Source organism: Tympanuchus pallidicinctus, unplaced genomic scaffold (assembly GCF_026119805.1).
Source record: "Tympanuchus pallidicinctus isolate F22 unplaced genomic scaffold, pur_lepc_1.0 scaffold7, whole genome shotgun sequence".
Lineage (NCBI taxonomy): Eukaryota > Metazoa > Chordata > Aves > Galliformes > Phasianidae > Tympanuchus > Tympanuchus pallidicinctus.
In genome coordinates, this window is record NW_026294791.1 from 7,676,221 (window position 1) to 7,699,277 (window position 23,057).

The following is a 23,057-nucleotide window of genomic DNA, read 5'->3' on the forward strand; positions in this document are numbered from 1 at the left end:
TTTTTTGCTTGTATTGTTTCTCTTAACCAAAATGAAACAGCTGGCTTAAGCTTGGAAACAATTGAGCTTTCTGTTGAAGGAGAAGATGTAAATATTTGACTGGTTTCCTTGTCCCATACATAGGGCAACTCAGCAAGGAAGAGATGTGCAAAGGTGGTGCAGAACTGAGTGGCTAAGCATGTGGGATGGTACTGCATAGGGCCACCAGCTTGAGTTTGAAAGCAAATAGTTGTGCCAGCACAGCACTGCTTCCAAACTGGTAAGGTCTGGGGAGAGGATTGAGTGCAATCTTCCACTGAGCCCACTGGGGTCTCTGCGTGGTGCTCTAGGCTAGTTCTAAAGGAGGGCTTCTAGTGCGTCACGTTTATGTGCCTCCAGTGTAGCTTTGTGCCCTCAACCGAGAGGGCAAAAGGAGTAGAACAGAAGAGGTGTGAGAGGTTTTGATTACATGGAGGAATGGTGAGAAAATAGGATAAGACCTATCTGTCCCTCTTTCGGACAGAGATGCTTCGAGTGCAGTCTTGCACTGCAATTCTCAAAGACACCCCAGGGCAACATAAATCTGTGCTCCACAACCTGACATAGTCTAGAATGACCCCCTCAACTTTTGGCCCCATGTCACTCCAGTCTGCATCTATCTACGGTGTGGCCCTTCTCCAGAGCAAGTTCTGCAAGTGCTCAGGGATGAGAGGTGATTACATGCAAGGAAGGAATGGAGAGCCATGGGGGTAATGCTGGACTTTCAAAGCTCTGCACATTATGGCCTTTCATGTTTTATTGCTTTGCTTCCCGTGACTGTCTGAAAGTGGCTGTGAGTCAGTTCCTCGCAACTGTGGAGAATAACAACATCAAACAAGGGAAATGATTTCTCCATCTGCCTTGGAGAAGCCATGGCATGATGTAAGGAGGCTATGCTGAAAGCCTGCTTTACAAGACCTTTGAACAGGTTTTGTGCAGAACTATTTTTAAGGCATGCTTTGGGCTTTGGGTACTCTTGCCAAAACACAGGAAGAAAAGGGCTCGGTTCCCTGCATCCCCAGCTTTCCTTCCCAGTTTCTTGCATAATACTGGAATTTCAAAGTGAAAAACCATGTCCTGCAGCAAGGGAGCAGCCAACAGTCTGGGGCGCAGGCTTGTGTGAAAGGTAGAGTACAGTTCCCAGTTTTTTCTGAGTGCTGGGCACTCTTTTCTGTGGGCAGGATCTCTATGGAGAACATCAGCAGACAAACTGGTGTTTGCTGAGCCTGCTGAGTTTCTGTGGGATGCCGTTTCACTCACCCATGAGTTGTCTATATCAGCATCTACTGTCTGTTGTGTTTGGGTGCTCTCATGGCCCAGGAGAAGCTTCAGAGCCCTCTGTTCTGTGCTGTATGTCAAAGCATGCTGGAGATAGTGATTCAAGGCAGTCCTTGCCTTTATATTGAGATTTCAACAAAGTGGTCTAGGAAGAGAGAGGAGCCTCTAGCTCTGAAAGAATGATATTCATAAGAAATCTTAAATGTAATGGATAGAAACAGCTGTCATTCGGGAGTGGAAGGAAAAGCAAGATTTAGAGAGTTTATCTTCAGAACTGGTTTCCCATCATGTATATGGGACATCTGCAGTGGGAGGAAATGATGATGTAGGATGTCATGTGCTTCCCCTGGTAAATTCACATCACTGTCCAGAGCCCATTGGTTTGGAGTCAAATACTGTAGGATAAATCCAGATAAAACCGATTCCCTGAGCTGTTTGCTGCAGCTCCTTGCCACAATCTCTTCTTGACACCTTCATCACTCAACCTCCAAAATATTCAGTTAAACCATTGCAGAATAAGAGAAATAGCATCATTTTTGAGGCAGCAAGCAGAGTAATGGATAAATATTTGTCCCAGTTGTGAACATGCAGCTTCTGACATTTGCATTTCTGCCTTCACTAATTATTGTGAAGTCGAGGTACCATAAACATACTGATGGTGCCAAGGGCCTTGAAAATCAGCATTTAGAGAGGAATGGGAATAGAGACAGCCGTCTTCTGATTGCAAGGCAGCCTGAGGTCTAAATGGCAACAAAACGTTATACATAACGTCTGATTCACTGTGTGGAGAATGTAAAGAATTGAGACCTCCCGACACAGTTTACATTGGCCCTTTTTATGACTAATTGTGCAGAAAATAGCTCTGCTTGTAGTGTGCATGGAAACAGTTCAGGTTTCTGCTGTGTGTCAGCTAATGGGCTAGCAAGGCTTTTTTAGCACAACTTCAAAGGCTCTAGCAATGGAGGTCCTTTGTGAGGGAATTATCTCCTGCTCCTTTGTACCCCTTTATCCCACTAAGCCATGGAACAAAGAATTGTGAAACGAAGAGACAAAGTAATTTGTGGGAGATCTTGAGATCTAGATAAAGCACATAGTATTTGCTTAGAAACATTTTTCCTGCTTCTTCCATCCAAACAAGATTGTACTTACGAGTGTAGGAACACCCAAGTTCATTTAACTTTTGAAGGATGCAACCTTATGCTTGATTATGCTATAGATGGGGTCACCAAGATGTCCCAAATGGTAAAGGGGACCTTTAGTTTCAAAGGTCAATTAGAAAATGCTCAGTTGCAACTGTTAGATCTGGCTGAGAAGCATACTTTTCTCCTGACGCCAGCACATTCTGCTCAAAGAGGAGGAAAATCTACTTTCTCAGGAGTGTGCCTACATGCACACACTTTATGGAAACCTTGCATTTTCTATTACCTGTTTAGCTTTTGTTGTTGTTTGTAGCAAAGTGGCTTATTCTTTCTTCCTTGCATTGAAAAATGAAACCTTGGGGAGGCAAGGAAATGCATTACGTGCATCTATTTTGTGTAGTACAAAGCACAGTTCTTAAATAAAAAGAAAAAATGGGGATGGGAGACGTTTGATTAATGTTAACAACCATACTGTGTAACGTCTTCATCCAGTGTGTCCAGTCATAGATCTTCTGTCTCAGAAACACAAAACACCAGACAAAGGAGACAAAAATCTTGCCCTCAGTCAAACATAGAAGCTCACAGCAAATGCTGTGAGTTGTCCTCTGTGTTTGTATTCAAACTCCAATAAAACTCTTTGTCACTAGTGGGTTGTCCTCAAGACAATCTCAGGAATATTTGCTTATCCTTAGGGGACAGGAAGACTGCATTCACACCTTTCCTGGTGAGCTGAAGTGCATAACAGAGTAAATGTTAAATGTAAATGCATGAAAACCTGCAAATAGTTAACTAGATATTTTGTTCCAATACTTCGGAGTATTTGCCTCGTATCATCACAAATATCTTGAGTATAAATACGTAATGGACTGTTGTGTCAATATTGTATTTTATTTGAAGAAATTATTTTTTATTTTCTTATTTTTATATTAAACGATTGGGAGAGGCTTTCTTGTATATCTTCATACTCAGGTACTTTCAAATTCTTATCTAGAAAAATCTTTTCTGTCTGCTTTCTCTCCTATTCCCATACTCGCATGTAATTCCCAAGGCAGGCAGTGTTCTGACCTCTTGGATCCAGCTTTCAACAGCTGTCAAGGTGAATTTAGTTACCACTGCAAGAATAGTTTATCCAGCAGGTTTACAGTGAAGAGGGGAATAGAGACACAGAAGCAAGAGCATTACTCTGTGCCTCTAAGATATCTGATCTACCTCTGGATGCAAAAACTTCTCAATACCTTTTGGAATGAAATTTTCTGTCCAGGGAGAGAATTTTTTTTGAAGTTTTTAGTAGAAGCGCACACATTTTCATACATATGCACATATGAAGTACACATAAAATTTGAGTATATATAAATGAAATCCACTGATGTTGTAACTATTTTGGCAATTATTACATATTGTGTTTGTACATATGGGCAGCCGGAGGCAGGGACTTCTTACTGACCAAATCCATGCTGAATGTAAGTGCTTCACATCCATAGGTTAATGTCTTTTTTATTGCATGCCAATAAAAGTACTGTAGTGTTGTCCATATTCAACATCAATGCTTATCTCAACTTGTATGTGACCATAGGGAGCTGTTTTATGTAAGACATTTCTCATATTGAAAGTCATCCTAGATTTTAAAACAAGATAGACTTATCAGCAGGAAGAAAGCCAAAACATTTCTTCCAAGAATTCTTTTAACCTTGGAACTACAACAATGGCAAGCGACTTTTCATATTTCTTTTGACCAAACTGCGTGGGATCTCCCAGGTGCCACCTTTTTCCACAGAGCTTACCTTACTCTTCCACATATTCCTGGTCCTTTGCACTTCAGAAATTTCTGCATCCAGAGCTAGAGTGGGAAAGGTGCTGGAGAGTCTGTTTTCCTCTGCTGTCATGTGCTGCAGATCCCAGTGTCATCATGGTCTCAACAAAATGGGCAGGAGCAGGAGGCCAGGAGGTGTCACTTTCAGTCTCATGCTTGGCTTGAAAGGGATTTGCATGTTTTGCTGGGGGAGCTGAAGTTGGTGTAGGCCTGCCATTTAGTGGATGAGGAATTGTAACTATTGCATAGTTTCCCTTTTTTCCCCTGGATTTAAAGCAGTTAAAATTGGGTTCTTTTGGGTACTGTCCTGATGTCAAAGGTTTGCTGGATCTAGGACAACTTATTTCTATTAAGAAATCTCTTGCCATTTAAAACTGCTTCAGGGAAAGGAGAGCATTGGATTTTGGACAGAAAGGTCCCTGACCTTGACGCTGTTGGTTTTGATTCCTCACTGTCACTTGCCAGTGACAGAACTGTGGCCGTTGTTTGCTTTGGCCACTACATAAAAAAACAGGATATGATCAAATCCAGTTAATCACTCACAAATGTCTCATTTCTTGAATCCTGAGGGTGTGTAAAACATTTTTGGGACTGCTCTCTGTTCCTTTGGCTTTTATTATAAGTAAGCTAAGGGAAAATCAAATTTTGAGTAGTCTTAAAAAGAAGCGGAGGAATTCTGGAACACGTTAGAGCTCTGCAAATGTATGTTTAATCATTTAAAGAAATGTCTTTTGGCTAAAAGCACTTACCAGTCCTTGCAAGTTGTGCTAAAAGTCGTACAACTACATCATTCTCACAACTGATGCGAATTAGCGCCCTTGTTGGCAGTGTAAGCAGAGCGAAGCAGGCTTAAGGAATACTGGAGACCGAATTACCCTTACATTCGTTGTGACTTTATACAGCATGGGTGAAATGTGCTAGGGCTGACTCTGCTCACAGTTACATTAAGTCATCATATAGTGGTATTGATCGGTATTAAAGAATTTTCTTTCCAGTTTTTTCCGATGACTACATGACAGAGAGAGACTCAGGCATGTCTTGCCTGCCTTGTTTTTTTCTCTGTGAAAACCATTTGATTCTGAATTAGAGGCAGATAGTTAGTTACAGGCATCTCTGTATTAAATATATATTTAATATTTATCCTGTGCTTAAGGTGTGCGTACTCCCTCTGGACAGCAAGCTCTAAGCAAACCAGAGGAGTGCACTTCTACATGTGGGACGTGGTGGAACTTGCTGCTGCAAGAAGTCATGGGGCAAAAAGTAGATGGAGGCAGAGGTCTGAGGGCATTCATAGAGAATTGGTCTATTCAGAGCTGGCAGTGAGACGTGTTGACCTGGCTATAAATGAGTCACCCAGCCATGCAGAGATAGAAGTTAAAGGATGTAATGGGTGAGGACTGTTCTGTTATTTCCTAGTCTCTTTCATTTGTGTATTTTTACATATTTACTATTTACAGTGAGTCACAGCTGGAGTCAGGTTACTGTACTACGTGGTCTTAAATATAAGTAGAGTTCTTGTGTCCTTGCTTTATACCTCAAACCCATCCTGAAAACAGTGTGAAACTCTGACAATAAGTTAAAAGCTTTGGAGGAATTACACCGCCTTATTGAGTCTGTGCCCAAAGTCCTTTGAGGATTCCCATTGACTCCAGTAGGATTTGGTTCAGACTCAAGTGTATAGAATTCCCTTAAGTAAACTTTTTCAAGGCCCATACGTGCTGCAGTACTTATTGGGCTCTTTGTTACTTCTGTGAATAGGAATGCAACCTTTACACTTTCACCAAAGTGCACTGATTTACAAAACTAATTCTCCTCATCTGGGAAGAGATGAAGTTACCTCCTGACCCCTCCCAACTCAGCTGAGAGGTTGATCAAGCAATTTCTGAGCCATGTTCATTTTAGGCAACGAGCCATAAATAGAGCAACTTTGGAGCTTCTTCATAAGCAGATGCCCATAAATGATGATGGGCAGGGTACACATCTGAGGGTGTAAGTTGTTCCAATTCATGAGTCAGTGCCCAAGCAATATTCTTTTCACCACTGCTGAATCATTCAGATACCCACATTAGAAGATCCTTTAGTCAATGCACGTAATAAAAGTTGCCATGTTAGCGGTTTGCAAATTCCTGTACGATAAAGTAATATTAAAAAAGAATCTATCTAGGCTTTGTTTTATACGCATCCTTGGTCATGTGAGGAGAGGGAGAGAGAAACAAGATGGAAGAAGATCATATCAGGCTGTATGCTGTTTGTTATCCTGCTCATCGCCACCTCAATTAATAGCATAATGTGCCTTTCCTGCTTCTAGAGCTGGAGTTTAGCTTCTGGTAACCTTGTATCCCAACCCTGTTGTTCAAAAGGAGAACATAAAATGAGTGAGCAGAGCAGTTTGATTGACAGTGCTATTTTCTACCTATATTTTAGGTCACTTCCTGGGTAACAACACTGTGATTGATGTACTGAGACAAGCAGGATTTGAAGTGGAGCACACCCCTCCTGGACAACCGATTGGAAAGTAAGCAGCTGCCCACAGATTATTAATCATTTTCTTTCCTTATCTTTTTTTCTTCTCCTTTTTTTTTTTTTTTTCTGTAATGAAGCGAGATTATTGCCTTAGTAAAGGAAGTGGATGAGGGGATGTGGCACCTTCCATTCCCACCCAAATTCCAGACAAAAACTGTGCTATAAAGCATCCATAATATGAGTCTGGAAAATTAGGGAGCTTCAGTGGCTGTTCCTTTCACTTGTGAACATTATTCCTATCGCAGCTGCCCCATAATTTATTTTTCTCCATGGGTTTTGGTTGCTTCTCCAGTGCAGAACAGTGAAGTGCCACCAAATTCCTTTCTCTGTCAGGCTATCTTCTTCAGGTGGGATTTCAGTTTTGCCTGAAGGACTGTGTTGAATGTAGCAGATGCATCTTATGTTCTGGATAGTGAGCTGTACAGGTAAAAAGTGTTTGAATATTCCCCAAGCGTCTCCATCCATCTGATCAAGTGTAAAGCAGGCAAGGAAGACTGATACCAGGCTCTGGGCAATCTTCATTAGTATCAGCTGAAGTACAGCACAAAGCTGTCCTCAGCTACTGAAACAGATTTCCTTCTTTCCATAGACTTCTCTTTCCTGACAGTTCAGATGATGTCTTTGTTTGCTTGAGGTTATGAATATCTTAGAAAATAAAATTGGAAGAGGTGTTGAGATACTGTTAGGCTTGCAAAGTTAACCTTTTCCCTGCAATCCGCAGATAAAAATTGGCTGAGATTTCCCCATCATAGGATTGTTATCCTCATTAGGATAAAACGTTAGCAGCATGGTCCTGTTCCTGGGGAGGCCAGCATGACTTAGTCCAAATATGAGGCGAGTTTCAGGATGGTGGAATTAACTAGGGGGTTAGGAGATCATGTCTGAAAAAGCTATGTTTCTTGTACTTGGAAAAATCTGTCAGATTCAGCCTTGTTTGTGAAACAGTCACAATGATTTATATAGAATATAATATGGCTCAACTGTATAAGTGCCTTTGACAGAACATTTATCCTAAATGATTCTTAGAATATGTTGAGCCATAGAAGCCTAGTCTTAAATAACAATGGGAAGAAGTGGAAGAAAAAAACTAACACAAAGCAGAGCAAATATTCAGAGGAGGTTTAAGAAGCACTTGTGACAGTGAGGAAAAGTCAATGTGACACAGGAAGAGTTGTAAACGCCTTAACTGCCTGGAGCTTAAAATTTTGGCTAAAATGAATCAAAAAGCCTGTGTCTGAAAATACAGCAAAACAAAATCCAAGCAATCAATAACAACAGCTGAGTTTTACAGTTCCTGCAGGGACGCAGTTCCTGCATTTCTGACAAAAGCTTTCCTTTCAGGGAGGTATTTTCCGTTGTAATTTTCATTCAACTGAAAGTATCATCATGAAAAGTATTTAAGCTGAAAACTGTGACAATTCTGAATTTATTGGCTGCTTGCAAGTCTTTGAGAAGTGTGAGAAAGACCCCCAAACAGTCTCTGTTCTTTATGGTCTTGGGATATGCCTATGTGAGTCATCACAGGCTTGATGGAACACGATTGGGCAGGAAAAGTGAAACAATGCCACTACTTAATGCTGACCAATTTGCAATGTGGGGGTTTCTCTGTGTATATCAACTTTGGCAGCAACATGTCTTTTCCATGATGGTCTTTCCTGAAGTTGTCAGTTCCTGGGGAAAATGTGTCAACATACATACAAGAGCTGCTCTGAAAGTAATACCTCCTGTTTTATTACTTTGGCCTCCAGTGTCAGAGGTGGATGTTGGTGGCATGGCAGTAGAGGCTGAACCTTCCCACCATTATTCTGTTACATTTTGTCACCATATGGCACTCCATGTGGAAGAAACTGCACTCATTGACATACATCAATGCTTGCTGAATGTTTATGGGAAACCAAACAGTGGATGTTAGTACAGTGAGGTGGTAGGTGGTGCATTTCTGCAGTTGCAACAGAGAGAAAGACAAAGCATGTTCTGGATAACCATACAGATTTTTATGAGCGTGACATGCAGGCTCGTGTGCATCACTGGCAAAAATGCATAGCTAGTGGTGGTGACTGTGTTGAAAAATAATGATCTGTAGCTGAGAATTTGCTCTATCAAATAGTGCTACTGGGTTCTTTGTCATTTTTTCCTTGGAAATATATAGGAGGCGTTACTTTCAGACCAACCTATTTACAATATTGATGTGCATATTTGACATATGTTGACATTTGTGAGTATTGGACTGAGTTGAGAGAGGGCATAGTGGTTGTATGTAGTAAATAGCAGTTGTACTCTGTAAAGATGAGATGTTCTGTTAATGAATCTGTATGTATTCTTATGGTCTGATCATTTTTGTTTTTCCTTCTGTTGTTCTTTTTTTTGCTTTTCTCCTTCCTCTTTAAAAGATGAAATTTGAAAATAACTACAAGGGCTCACAGGAGGAGATGTTTTTGAGGTATTAGCTACACTAAGCCTATGTATACACTGAATAAACACGTAAAAGCTCAAAACAGATTTTGAGCTGTTTGAAGGAAGAAACGGTTTTATAAATCACTGAGATGCAGGTGGCTTTGTCTTATTTCATGTATGGCTCCACAAGAAACAAGACGTCTTTCTCTCCTCTGCTTAAACCCATAGAGACATTTCTGCTTTACTTTGAAGTAGGCTTTGTAAAGGAGTCCAGCCTACTGCATTGCATTCTGGCACAGGCAGCTGAAAAATCAGATGGTTTTCAGGGAAGGTCATCTGGGCTCTAATGCAGAGAGTTGAGGAGGGAGCTGTGGACAGCACATGGAAAAAATGTAAGGAGTGGAGGAAGAAAAAAAACAGCTGCATGCTTATGTTTTGGCCAAGGGAATTCAAAATTCTTGTGTATATTATATTCTTGTGTGTATTCTTGTGCACATATTGTGCCCAGAAAAGCCAAGAGGAATGATTAGACCTGGCATGCAGGAACTTCCAGAGGTCTATCATATCTAGACTAAGGTTGGTTATGGCTGATTACTTTGGCTGCTTCGTGACATGAAGTGGCATGAAGCTAGATGGTCTTTCTCAGGTTAAATCAGAAGCCTTGTTTTTTGAAATGATGAAAGTAACCTTAGCAAAACACCAGTGCTACTTCCTACTTAATGAGAAAAAAGCTGGTTTGGTTGGGTGTTTTGTTGTTGTTGTTTTGTTTTTGTTTGTTTGGTTGTTTTTGTTTATTTGTTTGTTTTTTAGCTCTTTGTTCCTACAGTAGTATAATTACTGTTATGATTGAAATGATCAGTAGTCTGAACTGCATTGTTCAATATTGAGCGTTATGAAGCATTACTGTCACAATTAGGTGGGGTAGCATGGAATCAAGTTTAACCTCTACCATCCATTTCAATTTCAGAATGCACAAGAGAATACTCTTTAGAAAGAAATTGTTCCCATGTTTCAGAAAAGCCTTGAGAAGAGCTGAACAGCACAAAAGCAAAGCTGTCTCAGCTTTGTTACATTCAGGTTGGGGAAAACCAGGTGGTTTTTAGCATCTCGTGTCCAGAATGCTTAGCACACGTTATTAAATGGCTCATCTTGAAGACAACCAAGGTGCATACCTAGAGTTTCATTTTTCTTTTGTCTAGTGACAAGCACAATTTTGAGCCAAGCTCTTACTTTCTTAAGGTGCTGGAGAAAAGTAAAGTGAGACTTCGGCAGGCTGGAAGAGATAGCCAAAACATGGGGGGTTTTCATTGCTGCAGAATGAGTGAACTGGAAAGGAAAAGTTTGTGTAAAGTACATTTAGGTGCTGTAAGGTATTTGGGAGCTCTCACTTGATGGATTTCTGAAATGCCCTATCAGCTGTTATTCCACCTGGTGATTCTATGCTGACTTTTCTGAGTCCCATCTGTAACCCCACTAGCTGACTATTGAAAATACCTTCTTTAAAACTCAATCTTTTTCTGTAAAAAAATACTCTCTTGTACTCAGAATGCAGAACCATGCTGTAAACACTTAAGGACTTGTCCTCACATTGGCTTCATGTATTTAATTCAGTGCCTGATGGAAGGTGTCCTGAATCTATTTGCCTGAGAAACATCGGTATTTGCATTTTCTTCCTATTTTGTTGGCCTCTGCTGTTGTCCCCAAATAAAAGCATTGGGAAAGGAGAAGTATCTCATTGCATTGCCCTGAGATGAATAAGAGGCAGTTTTTATTTCTGGGGTTCAGACCAATTGGCTGTCCTTGGCAGGCTCTTTGGAGAGCAGAGCTGTCTGGGTTGTAGAGAGAAGAGAGAAGGGAGAAAGTTAGATGGATTCCAGTGACTTGAGCAGATAAGGGGCCACAGCTGCTTCATATTTAATTGGAAACAGCCAAATTGCAAGATCAATTCAGGAAGCACCTGTGTCCAGTGATGACTCTCTATTGTTACTGAGTTCTCAGAATCGGCTTTGACCTTCTGCCATGTGTTGAGCCTTGACATACTGCAAACGCTTTTCTAGGCTAAAAAAAACACACTGCTGTGCTCATTTCCATCAGACTTCTCTTTCAGATATTATGTTCAATGCTGCCTTCTTTCAAAATGGGAGAATTCCTGACAGTCTTTCGTTTCTGACCATCTGAGAATTTACTGCGAACTCTCAGAGCTCTGCTGTAGAAATTAATTACCCTTCCTCTTTATGGTTGAACTTCCTGGCCCAAACGAAGCAACGTGTCTTTGCAGTTGTAGCTTCTCCTGTTCTTTCTGAAGCAAAGTGCTTGCTCGTTCTCCTTTTCCCACAGCATCCTACAGGTGACCCTGGCTCCTCAGCATCAGTTCTGTCTCATAATGGAAGTTTTTTTGCTTCACTATAAATGTTTTTTTGTTTCCCAAAGGATGAAAGCATACCTGATCCACACATTGATGCAGCTTTTTCATTGCATCCAGATTCATGACTTTTAAAATCCAGTGTGCAAAGCTGGGTGGAAAGTGTTTGGCATGATGTTCCTTTGAAAGCCCTCTGGAGACTTCCAGATGTTGCCATGTTCCTTGGGACTGCTGGGCAACTTGGGCTTTAGGGTGGCAACCTGAAAGGGTTCCTCCACTCTCACTGTCATGAACCTCTTAGCTCTTAGTGTTTGGGACATCCTTAGCCTGTTAAAGTTTTCCCAAGTTAAAGTGAAATAATTAAGATTGTATTAGAAAAGAGAAGAGAAGAATCATAAGACCTATTGTATTTCCATTGAGAACAACTGAATTAATTGAAGGAAAAAGAGCTGGGGAGATGTGATGCTATTCTGGATCTCATCTCTTCTGTGACAGGGAAAAATCCGTGGGTGGAATAATCTCCCAGTTGGGATGCTGCAATTCTCCTTAATCTTATTGTAAACCTTTGGATCTTTGACTTGATCTGAGCCTGAAGATCATACTCCCTTCACAAGTTTTTTTGCCCTCAGAAGAAAACCAAACCCATTATTTAGGGGTTTCCTCTGACAGTGTAATTTACAGTAAATGGTGTACAGGGATTAAATGGGGTTCTTCTGCGTGCATTGGCAAATTTATTGCTTCGTCTAATACTGGAGAATATAACAACTTAATGCTTACAACATTTTGTCATGAAAATACACACATTACATTTTCAAGGGTTTCCCACGTACTTTTGAAATATCCTCCTTTGTGATTTAATTTTCTTTGTCTATAATTACCTTACATCCACAAAGTATAAGATCTGAGCCAGTCAAAGTAACTAGTAGAGGTAAAGAAATTAAAGAGAAGCTCCTAGACATGGTAGAGAAGCAAAGTCAACTTACAAGTTCTCAGCCATGGAAATTTAATTATCCTGTCACTTCCTGAGCAACACATTGCCTTGGGCCAGTGTGTCTGCATGTTCTTCAGGCTATCTTTAAACGCTGAGTGCCTTCTGAAAGAGTGGAATTCAGCAACTTACTACCAAAAAAAAAAAAAGAAAGAAAAAAAAAAGTGTAAGCTAATTCATGGTGTTGGTGAAAGAATACAGAACAGAACTTCTCAGGAATTTTGCTTGACTGTTGTTCCCAGTGGGCCATTTACTGTTCTCTGTAATCAGATTTTGTCCTTGGCAGAATTTAGTTTGAAAAATGGATTCATTTTCTATACCGTTCTGTTCCTCAGGAACTTGCACTAAGGGCCATAGGGGAGCCTGGGCTTGCTTCTTTTTGCTTAAAGGCAGCTTGCAGAATGAACTGTCCTGTAGCCTGTGCTAAGGTTCCTAGGTTTTCAGCTGCTTTGCAGCCCATCGGTTTTAGGAGATTTGGATCTCATGCTCTATCAAATAATAGTCAACATGGAGAGCCTGGCAGACTTAAAAACTATCAGAACTTGTTCTTTATTTCTCAGCCAAATTTTGGAATCCTTCCTTCCAAAGGAAAGCTGATTTTTTTCATCCTTTTTCTGCTTCCAGCCAACTCTTCTTATTCTAATGTCATTAGTGTAAGATTAAAATTCTAGCCCGTAGTTACTAGAGATAAAGCTGATGCAAACTGCTCACATCAACAGCAAGTCTTTCATCAGTGCCAGTAGCTGCTAGAGCAGGGTCATCACTGACACGAGATTGTTAATGATTATCTCCTATCTTTGATTGTGAGGATCCATGAAAGAATCATTAGAAAATGGAGGTTATGCTCATATAATTACTATAGTCAGTGTAAAAAGACTGACATTTCTTGAGCAGAGCTTATGAGTTTCTTAGCCTTCCCAACTTGCTTGCAGTAGGCATCTGGCTAGTTTTAGATGACTAATCAATTTGAGACAAATTCCTCTCCTGTTTGAATTTGGTCGAGTCCCCTTTGGAACCCTTTGGAAAACTGCACCATCCTCTCTACAGCATTATATCAAAACAGGGAGATCACATCAATTTTCTGTTTGTGTATTCAGCCTTTGGATTGATGGCCTCAGTCCCAAGCGATATCAATCTGGGCTGAAGTGCAGCTGTACTTTGTAACAGCTCAAGGGGCACAAAGGTATCAAGTGGCATTGTGTGGTTTGAAAGATGTCGTTTATCTAAGGAAGTTTGTGGTCTGTTTGCTGTCATTCTGTCTATGCAGTGCTGACTTCCCTTACCTTCACTATCACGTTGTCGGGCAAAGAGACCTCACACATTAGGCTAGATAGCTTTTCCTCTTCCAGAGCTGACTGCTCTTCTTTCAGCCAGGAGGTCTGTGGATTGTGCTGCAATCAGTAGAGCTACTTGATTCAACATGAGTGTAATTACTTGTAATTTTGCTTGAAGAGTTCCTAAAAGGAACAGGACAAGAGGGTAGTCAATGACTTTTTTCATCAACACTTTCACCCAAAATTCTTTTGGAAACATTGTTGTAAAAGAAAAAGGGTTGGAAAACAGTTTTCTACTGATAAATACATCTTCCATCTTCCATAAGTAATCGGGTGTTTATAGTGCAAGTCTCACTTTCCAAATGAGGTTAGAAATGATCCAGAACAATTCTGTGACCACTGACATAGTCAAGTCACACCTTGCAGATCTAATTGTGGCAGCCTTTGAAATTTGCTTAAACTTTTCAGAATTGCCCCCACAAGTAGTGGGTCACTCTTACATACATATGAGATGAAATCTTGTGCCATTACTCATCTACTTCAGTGCAGAATAGTCTCACTTTTAACAACTTGTGCTATCTCAGCAAATCTGAGTGGCTTTGCGTTGGCCCTGACCCAACTTTGGATCAGAAATGTCTGTGAAGCATGGTGAAGAGTCAGACCAAGAAAGAATGTGTGTCAGTTGCTCTTCCTAGTTAAGTGCTAGGAGCAGGAACAGGACCACCAAAAACATAAGTTCTTACAATAGATCTAGTAAATTAAGAACAGTGCATATATGAAGCTCTTGTCACAGGGAATATCTTGAAGTCAGAATATATTTTCCATGTCATAATCATTGAATCATTTTTATTAGAAGTCAAAGTAAATTCCCCTGCAATCTGTAAAATATGTAAAGAGTTTAATTCATAGAGTAAATCATGTGTTGGGAACACGTTACCCAGCTCCAGATCAGATATGCTTCAGAGAAGCTTTCAAGTTTTAAAAATTTTCCACAAGCTGAATTGATCTCCAGAACCTTTGAAGGGTTCGCCCTTCTCTAGAGCTCATGCTCCCTACAAGTCAATGTCATTCCAATATGTTTCCCATTTCCTGGGAATTAAACTGCTATGTTTGATGACTCAGGACTCCCTAGCAAAGCAATTCTAATCACTTACTCTGTCTGAGGCAGCCTCTGGTGTCTCAGAGGACATGTCTTCTCATGCACATGAGAATGATTCATGATTTCAGAGCAAAGGATCAACTCTGTTACTTTTTTTTTTCTTCCCACAATCTAAATTAATAAAACAAATTTCTATTAATGGGTGTTGAAAGACTCTGGCATTCTACCTTCACTCCCAAATGCTCTACATTCCAGGGAGAATGAAAAATGGACCTGTGAATAGAAACAGGAGGGAGGAAACACAGATCAGATGTAGTGTATACATATAGACGTAATGGGTGTCAACTGATACAGTGGAAGGACATTCTGAATGAAGACAATGCTACAGCACTGCAATTTCAGAATTAATACATGCAAAGACTGACAGGAAATAGATGATCTTTCTGGACCTCAGCCTTGATTTCTCTTTCATGTTAATTGCACGCAGTTGTGATTCTGTAAAATTGATCCTTTGCCACTGTGACAGCCCTTGAAGACTCCAACTTAACAGTGGAGGCAGTGGGAGTACTTAGAGTACTGTGATTATTGTGAACCTGGCAGTGCCTATCTGTCTGCCACATCTGTTTATATCAGCCTAAATTAGTCTACAATTAGCCTGCATTTGCACCTGGTGTAGCCATGAGTCCTACTGAGTTCAAGAAAACAGTTGGTCCCACAGTCTTGTTGACTCCAGCAGTTGGTCCCACAGGGCATCGGTGTTGATGTGAGGACTCGGATTTCAGTACTGCCCACTATTTCTGCTGTTTGGAGAGTCAGACCAGCTCTCATCTATACAAGTGCCACTGTGCTTGTCCTGATCAATGAGACTTAATTTGGTGCTCTTGTTTGTGAGTAAGAGTACAGTGAATCCTTTCCATTGACTTCCATTAAATATATCAATTCAAGATTTTCCAACTATCCTGCAGCAAATCAGCAGCAAAGTTAGAAGAGTCCACGTGCTTTGACACCCAGATTCAAACCCTGTGCAATCTTGTGGAACCTTGTGGAACACAAGATTTGAATCTAATCCCAGTTTCACAATTCCAGATTACTCTTGCAAAAATAAAGGCAGTCACAGAAATGGCTCTGTCAAGATAGCACATCTCTGTTTATGTTTGAACAGGCAATATGAATCTGAAGTTTCTGGTAATCAAAGTTCACATTTGCAGAGTTTGACCCCCTTGTTGCACTTGAAGTGAGTGCAGCACTTTGAAACAAGGTGAAGCAGGAATAAATCAGGATGAAAAATGCAGAGCGTTAACTGCATGAAATCCCCGCTGGAAAGACATGGCTGGTGTTCCAAAGTTTTCCATAGGGAGTGCTTGGAAGTTGCATACCAGCCTATTTGTGGAAAGCTAAACAGTTCCCCGGAGTCATTGATATGAAATGCTTCCCAGATAAACACTTCCCCCGTCCATTGAAGAAAAATGATACAGCCTGTCCAGAGCTCTATCACAAGGGACCGCACTGGGCTGCTGTTCAGCCTCTGCGATGCTTTCTGCTGGTGTGGAGCTTTGCTGAATGCTATAGTTTGTATAAGTGCCAGCATCGTTAAGCAAAGGCCAAGTTATGGAGTGAGACTGAGGCGATCTTCAAGAGCTTAATAATGTTATGTGCCCCTCTCCTTGTGTCTCTGTGCTTTATATACCCCTGAAACATAAACTCCAGTAGCTGAACAAAGTTCATGTGGATCTTGAATACATTTGTGGTACTGTCTCCTCATGATTTCTGAAGAGGAAAGCAAGCACTGCTTGCTGAAGGGCTTAAGTATACCTTAATCTCCCCCAACTTTGGGCAAGCATGGAGTTTTGCCATATGTCCTTTCCCTCAGTAGTGTCACCCAGGAGCTCATTAACTAACAGTCAGGGGATGCAGTAAATCCATAGACTGTTGAGTTTGGTTTTTTTTTTGCAATCTTTTTGTCAAAGCAAACCTTGCTTTGCATTTCTGCCGAGGCAGTCAGCTTTCTGCCCCCAGAGGCATGTGATTTCTTGCTTACATTAAATGAGTGTTTTGCATGTGTATCGAACATACGTGTAGATGATGGGTTTTGGCCACAAGTGAAATGGGAAGTGCAACTTCTATTGACATTTAGCAGACACAGAGTTCTTAAATCCCTGAGGCAACTTTGGAAACATCCTCCTCAAGTAGAAAGGATATAGACTTCAAGCAAAGCAGAATTAGCAGGTTATTGTGTTTGTTTGTTTTACAAAAGGAGACACAAATTTACATCAGTTTCTGTGTATTTAAATGTTTATATTATGCAATCATTGCTGAATGGTCTGCAATTCCCACTCAGATCAGTGAAAGAAAGCAAATGATATGCACATTAAAATTCTCAGATGAAGTCATGGAACAAGAGACATTTTGTTTTTTAATTAAAGGCTGGAAGATGTGTCCTGAGAAGAGGCTTGAGTTTTGTCTAGCCTAGACAAAAGAAGGCTTTGAGGCTACCTTACTGCTCTCTGCAACTTTCTAAGGAAGGGAATGGAGGGACATGTTGGTTTCTTCTCTCTGACCAATGATAGGAAGCAGTACAAAGCTGCACCATAGGAGGTTCAGACCGGACATTAGGAAAAATTTCTGTACCACCACGGAGGTCAAACACTATTAAAAGGCTTCCTGATAACGAGATTGGTGCCTACTGCCTGTCTGTGTTCAAATGGCATTTGGATTATGCCATTAATTCTGTGCTTTAACTTTTGGTTAAAGTGTTCAGGCAGTTGGACATGGTGATCTTTGAAGGTCCTTTCCAACTGTTCTGTCCTATTCATTTTCTTCTTTCAGCACTGAGGTGCCCTGTCACACATCCCTCTCCCTTTGCTTTCCCTTCCCTTTCGAGAAACCCCTGGTCAGTATGAGAGTTAAGGGTCCTGTGAGTTCTCTAATCATTGGATCTATGTGAGGGCTGAACTCATACCATTTCTCAGAAGTTCTTTCTCCTTCCTGCATATTTTCATTCCAAATAAGGACATAATCTATTGTAATACCTTTGCTGCTTGGGATATTTCTGTTACAACTGACTGTCAAATCCTTATTGGAGAAGGGGGAAAATAGAGAGACAGACAGACTTGTGTGCATGGTGTTATCTTTTGGGTAGGATGCTCATTTAAAAAGACCACTGCTGGAAGAGCCCATGCTTCAATTCAACATAACTTCTCTGTCTCAGAGATCCCAGTGGGGCAGCCCCGAGGCTTTGTTCTCATTGCAGAGAGATGAGTCAGATGAATCATTCTGTGGTTTTAATTAAAACATTGTATGTGGGTAATATTTCAACAACAGAGGGAAGCAGTTTTGCAGCCTGGCCCACGCATCCCCTGGTAGCACAGGTTCTCTTAAAACCCGGTCAATTTCTTCTCACTACCTTAATGTGAGGTGGGGAGTTTATTCCTATGGTGAGTGGAATCCTGGGGCACAAAGAAATTTCTAATTCCCAGAGGGAAACTGTGACAGCACGGCTGTTCAGTGTTATTTAAATGACTAACCCCCAAACCATTGGGCAATCCCTTCCCTACAGGGATTTGATGGGCTGTGCCTGGACTTGTTGGGGGCCTGAGATTTCCTATGGGGACATTTTGGTGAAGGGTTCATCCCCAACTTGTGCTGCAAATTCAGCACTTACAGTGTAAGGTGGTCTGAGATATAGGAGTACTACCTACGAAATAATGAGGGGAAAAATGAAGACCTTTACAGGAGAACTGGGAAATAATAATGCTCAGTGCAGGATAGGAAGGCAGAAGCAAAAGCTGAAACTGAGCCCTTCTTCCTCCAGACCCTTTGAAAATGAAGTGTGTGTTCCATGCACCAGAGATGAGCTGATCCCATAAGGTGAAGGAAGAGACAGTCTCCGTGGACAGATAAGACAGTTCACTTGAATAAGATATATATTCTTTTAACGTAGTAACTTTAGATTACCAAACCTTTTGAGAACAGAAGGTTCTGGTTCCTGCCAATGCCCTGTCTAATTTCTTGCGGTTTTTTTTCACTGATAAATTAAATCTGAAGAGATTATATTAAGAGCCCCTGAGAATGCTTGTCAGCACACCTACAGTGTGGTGGGCAGGAGCCTCTCATTCCAGAACTGGCATTGGAGAGAGATGATGGAGATGAACAGTTTTCTTGTTCTAAGAGGAACAAGGCCATCATGATTGTAGCTAGCTGGTGTGCTTTGTCTAAACTCATTAACAATCAATCTTTCTTGTGGCCTCAGATGCTTCGTAGATCTTCAGACTGTATTTTAAGATTTAGTCTCATTGATTTCAATTAACAACAACGAGAAAAAGTGAATAAAGTATCTCCTTTTCTTCCAAAAGGCATCAACAGCAAGTTACATGCTTCATTAACAGAGAAGGATGGATTTGTCAGGCAGAAATAAATATTTGATAGAAGCAGTTTTGTCAGCATGAGTTAATGTAGAGTGGGAAATCAAGTGAAACCAGGATAATATATAGATAGACCTTATGTGTAGTCATTGAACATCAGATTTGATAAAACATTAGACATTAAAGCAAGTGGATTTTGAAGGAAGAGTTCTCCTGTTTTCATTGTGTTTCAAAGGCTCTGTCCATTACTGTGCAGGACAAATGCCCACAGACAGGTAGAAGTGTCTGAATAGGATTTATGATAACAGTTTAGCTCTTTTCTTGGAAGCACTCAAGCTTTGTGATAAAAACAGCACAGATGGGCTATAACAGTATTTTGGAGAAAGGCACAAAAAGGCACACTGGCTCTGTGTTCCTTTTTATAGCTCAGCAGCCACTAATGGCTAAGCAGATGCTTTACAGCATCAGCTATAGAGAGGAAAAGTGAACTCAGTGTAACTGAGATGTTGCATCTCTTACAGCATGATCTTCTGAGGGCTGGTTGGTTCCACTCTTCTGCCTGCTGCTCAGTCTTAGTGGCCCATGTATCTCTTCTGGAGGCACTTATATGCCTATGTGATCTATCATCTTGCAAATATAAGAGCTTAGGCTGAACAGGAAACTCAATGAAGACATGTTGCCATGCTTGTACAGATCTGTGATACACACGTTATGCCTATCTCACCTTTGTTAGAGCCCAGTTTCACAACCATCAGGGGAAGGAAGTGAACAGCACCAGGCATACAATGAAAAGTCTGCCCCTATTTTAAGTCTAAAATCTGTGAAAATGCACCAAGCTAGACATTTAGTACCTTGCTCAGTTGATGTCTCTGCAGAGAGTATCTTTTTAAGATGTGATGAGAAGTATGTGTTCCTGCAGATGCTTTTCTATCCAGAGGATCCAGTAGAGAAAGGAAAGTTGTTCCCAAAGGACAAAATCTGGGAGGAGAATTCAGTTTGGATAGCAAGCAAAAAAGACACAGACAATCATTATATATTAATAGTAACTCTACTGAGGAATCAATAAAATTTAGCAGCCAGTTTTGAGGTGTTCCTTTTTGTTTGTTTGTCAGTCTTCTAAATCTCAAAACCTGTCTGTATGAGAACTGTTGGGATTGAACAAATTAATTCTTTTTTTTTTTTTTTTTAATGCTTAAGCAGAGGTCTGGTTTGTTTTGGGAATTGTACTTTTTCAGCTGAGTTTGCAAACATGCCGTTATCCATGGATATAGTGTCAGCTGTGTCCCAAAAGCTGACTTTGACTGGAGAGGAGCAGACAGCCATAGACAACAGGAGCTCCATTAACTTAAAATAGAAGTAGAAGGGGGATGAGTTTTGGAGAATATTTCTAGTTTGATTATGGCAAGTGGAGGAGAAAGAAGGATGTTTTCTAGTCTCTGGAGTCTGAGTTCATAACAGCTGAGATGAGTTATTGGCATTTGGTCACCATTATCTATTTTCTCAGACACTGACCAAACCAAAATGCTCTAGAATTGGCTCAAAATCAAAGTCCAAAACAAAACTTCACAAAAATCACAATTACACTTCAAGAAACTCACTGTTGCATATTGAGCTGAACTGGATATAAATTTTATGCTTTGCAAAAAAAGTAATGAACGATGGAAGTTAATTTCCAGTACCTGAAAAATCTATTGTGTATAATTAATATGACATCACCTCAAGCTAACATTGAAAGCTCTGAAATTTTTATAAAGAGGAAGCAGATTACATTGCCCAGTTATTAGTCCACCATTCTTCTTTATTAAAGTAATACATGTGTGCTTATTAAAAAGTTAGGTTAAAAAGAAAGAGTAATATATTTGCTTTTGTTAATAATAGTTTTCAGGGGAAAAAAGAAAAAAGTGTGGAATAAAGCTTGAAAATACTCCAGGTTAATAAAAATGTGAGCCTAAATTGTTCTTTTGTTGGGTAATTGTGTCACTTAAGATTCATCAGAAAACTTATGTATTATTAATCAATTTGGGTGGAAGTCAGGATTTCCCCTTCAGAGATAATGTTCTAGCATTTGCTTCTGCAGGGAAAAACAGAAGAAATATTGAAAATTCTTGGCAAATTCCGCATGCAAAAATTCATTAGAAGATTGAACAATTAAGTTAATATGAAATGACAGATCTTGTAGTGGTGCAAGGGCATGCAGAAGTCGTAATTTGAACGCCTGGCCCTTTTTGCCTTTTGTGAAGACTTTAGAACAAACCAGATGAGGCAGGACAGCTGCAAAGTCGCATGATCCATGTTGAGCTGGGATGCTTGAGTAGGAGATGGACTGTCTTGGGCTATAGGATACATATTCTACCCAAAGGGCTGCAAGCACAGCTTCCATGAAGCAGTGAGGCTCCAAAAGAAGCAGTATTGTGAATATCTAGGCATTAATAGCTTAACGCTAAAAAGGTACAGTAATATCAAGACAGCCAAGATTTGGAGTATAAAGTTTGAGATGAGGTTTTGTTCTCTTCTGTGTGCCTCAAGAGCAGGAAAGGATATTTATTACTGTGGAAGATGAAAGCAAAACTAGAGAGTCAGCCCATTCCTCCTCTGTGGGCACAGCCCATCTTCTGTGGCTGGAGTGTGCTGCTTATACACTAAAGTAGTGCGAACAAAGGATTATTTAGTTCAGGAACTGAACCATGAAGTCAAGAAAGGAGAAATAAGTTCAGAGCAAATTGAAAAGGAATATTTTGAGGACATCTTTGAAGCCAGCATTGGGTTGTGTTGGTTTTTGTCATTTTTATTTATTAGCTGGATTTTTCTTTATAATCGAGATCAATTTTTAAACAAAAAAGGCCAGTTTGTAGCATTTAAGTCTTTGAAAACAGAAGACTCAGAAAAATAATCAAAAGCTTTTTTCAGAAAGTGCTGAAATTAAACATTTTGAATTTGTGAAATGAAAGACCATTTGAAAATGTGGGAATGGCATGTTAGAGACGTTTCAGAGCTCTTATTTTTTCTGCAAATTCACTCAAATTGCAAAAAAAAGTTTTTTCTACGCCCCAATTGTGCTCTGCTTTTAATGAAATGGAATAGCAAAACCTCTACACAGATTTTGCATTTTATAGTTCGAAACTAGGAAAGAAAATATTAAAATCCATGGGAATATCTTGACCTCACAAGCTTTTCACTTTGTTTATGCATAGAGTTGAGGATTTGCATTTATATGTTTGTACAGAGAACTAAATTCCCTCTCAAACTAAGGTCACAGTCCTTGGAAAGCAGTGGTTCTTCCCAGACATACGCTCTGATGTGGCTTTTGAGTCCAGAGGTACCATCCAAGTTTTTGGTAGACTGTAATCTAATTTAATTGCTTAACCTAATTTAACTGATGGTGAGTTGCAGAATGGTGCAAAAATGAAAATAACTTTGTTTCCAAATTCTGTTAAGAAATGGCAGTGCTCTAGCTGTAGTAAACAAGCCTAAGGCAAGAGCATGCTACATAAAATAACCTAATTACGATTAAGCCAATCAGAGCATTTTCCTCAGATGAATAGGCAGGCAGGGATTTGACAGGTACTCCGATTTAATTGCGTGGAAAACGTGTATGTGCAGCAACATGCTTAAGAAGCTTTATCTCATGGATCAGGTTCCCTGTTGTTACTGAGCAGCAGTGGAAGTCAGTTGGCTGTAAGAGGATGTTTCTGTGCAGATCTTTGTCATTAGCTACAGCAAGGGCAAATTCCTGGCCCTGCTGAAGACCATGGGAGGTTTGATGTTGAGTGCCGATGTAGTAGAACTCACCCTAAATGTCACTATTAGTACC

At 40.3% G+C, this 23,057-nt stretch overlaps 1 protein-coding gene across 2 annotated transcripts in view; it reads left to right on the top strand.

Annotated features, from left to right (window-relative positions):
- The window catches only part of TRABD2B (TraB domain containing 2B), a 257,922-nt gene that overhangs the window by 205,888 nt on the left and 28,977 nt on the right, over positions 1–23,057 (top strand). For both annotated transcript variants that reach the window (XR_008202202.1, XM_052665961.1), the window contains exon 5: positions 6,670–6,760. Coding sequence is in view for 1 of the 2 variants with exons in the window: in XM_052665961.1 (XP_052521921.1) it covers positions 6,670–6,760 (91 nt within the window). In the remaining variant the exon portion in view is untranslated. The remainder of the gene's footprint in view (positions 1–6,669; positions 6,761–23,057) is intronic.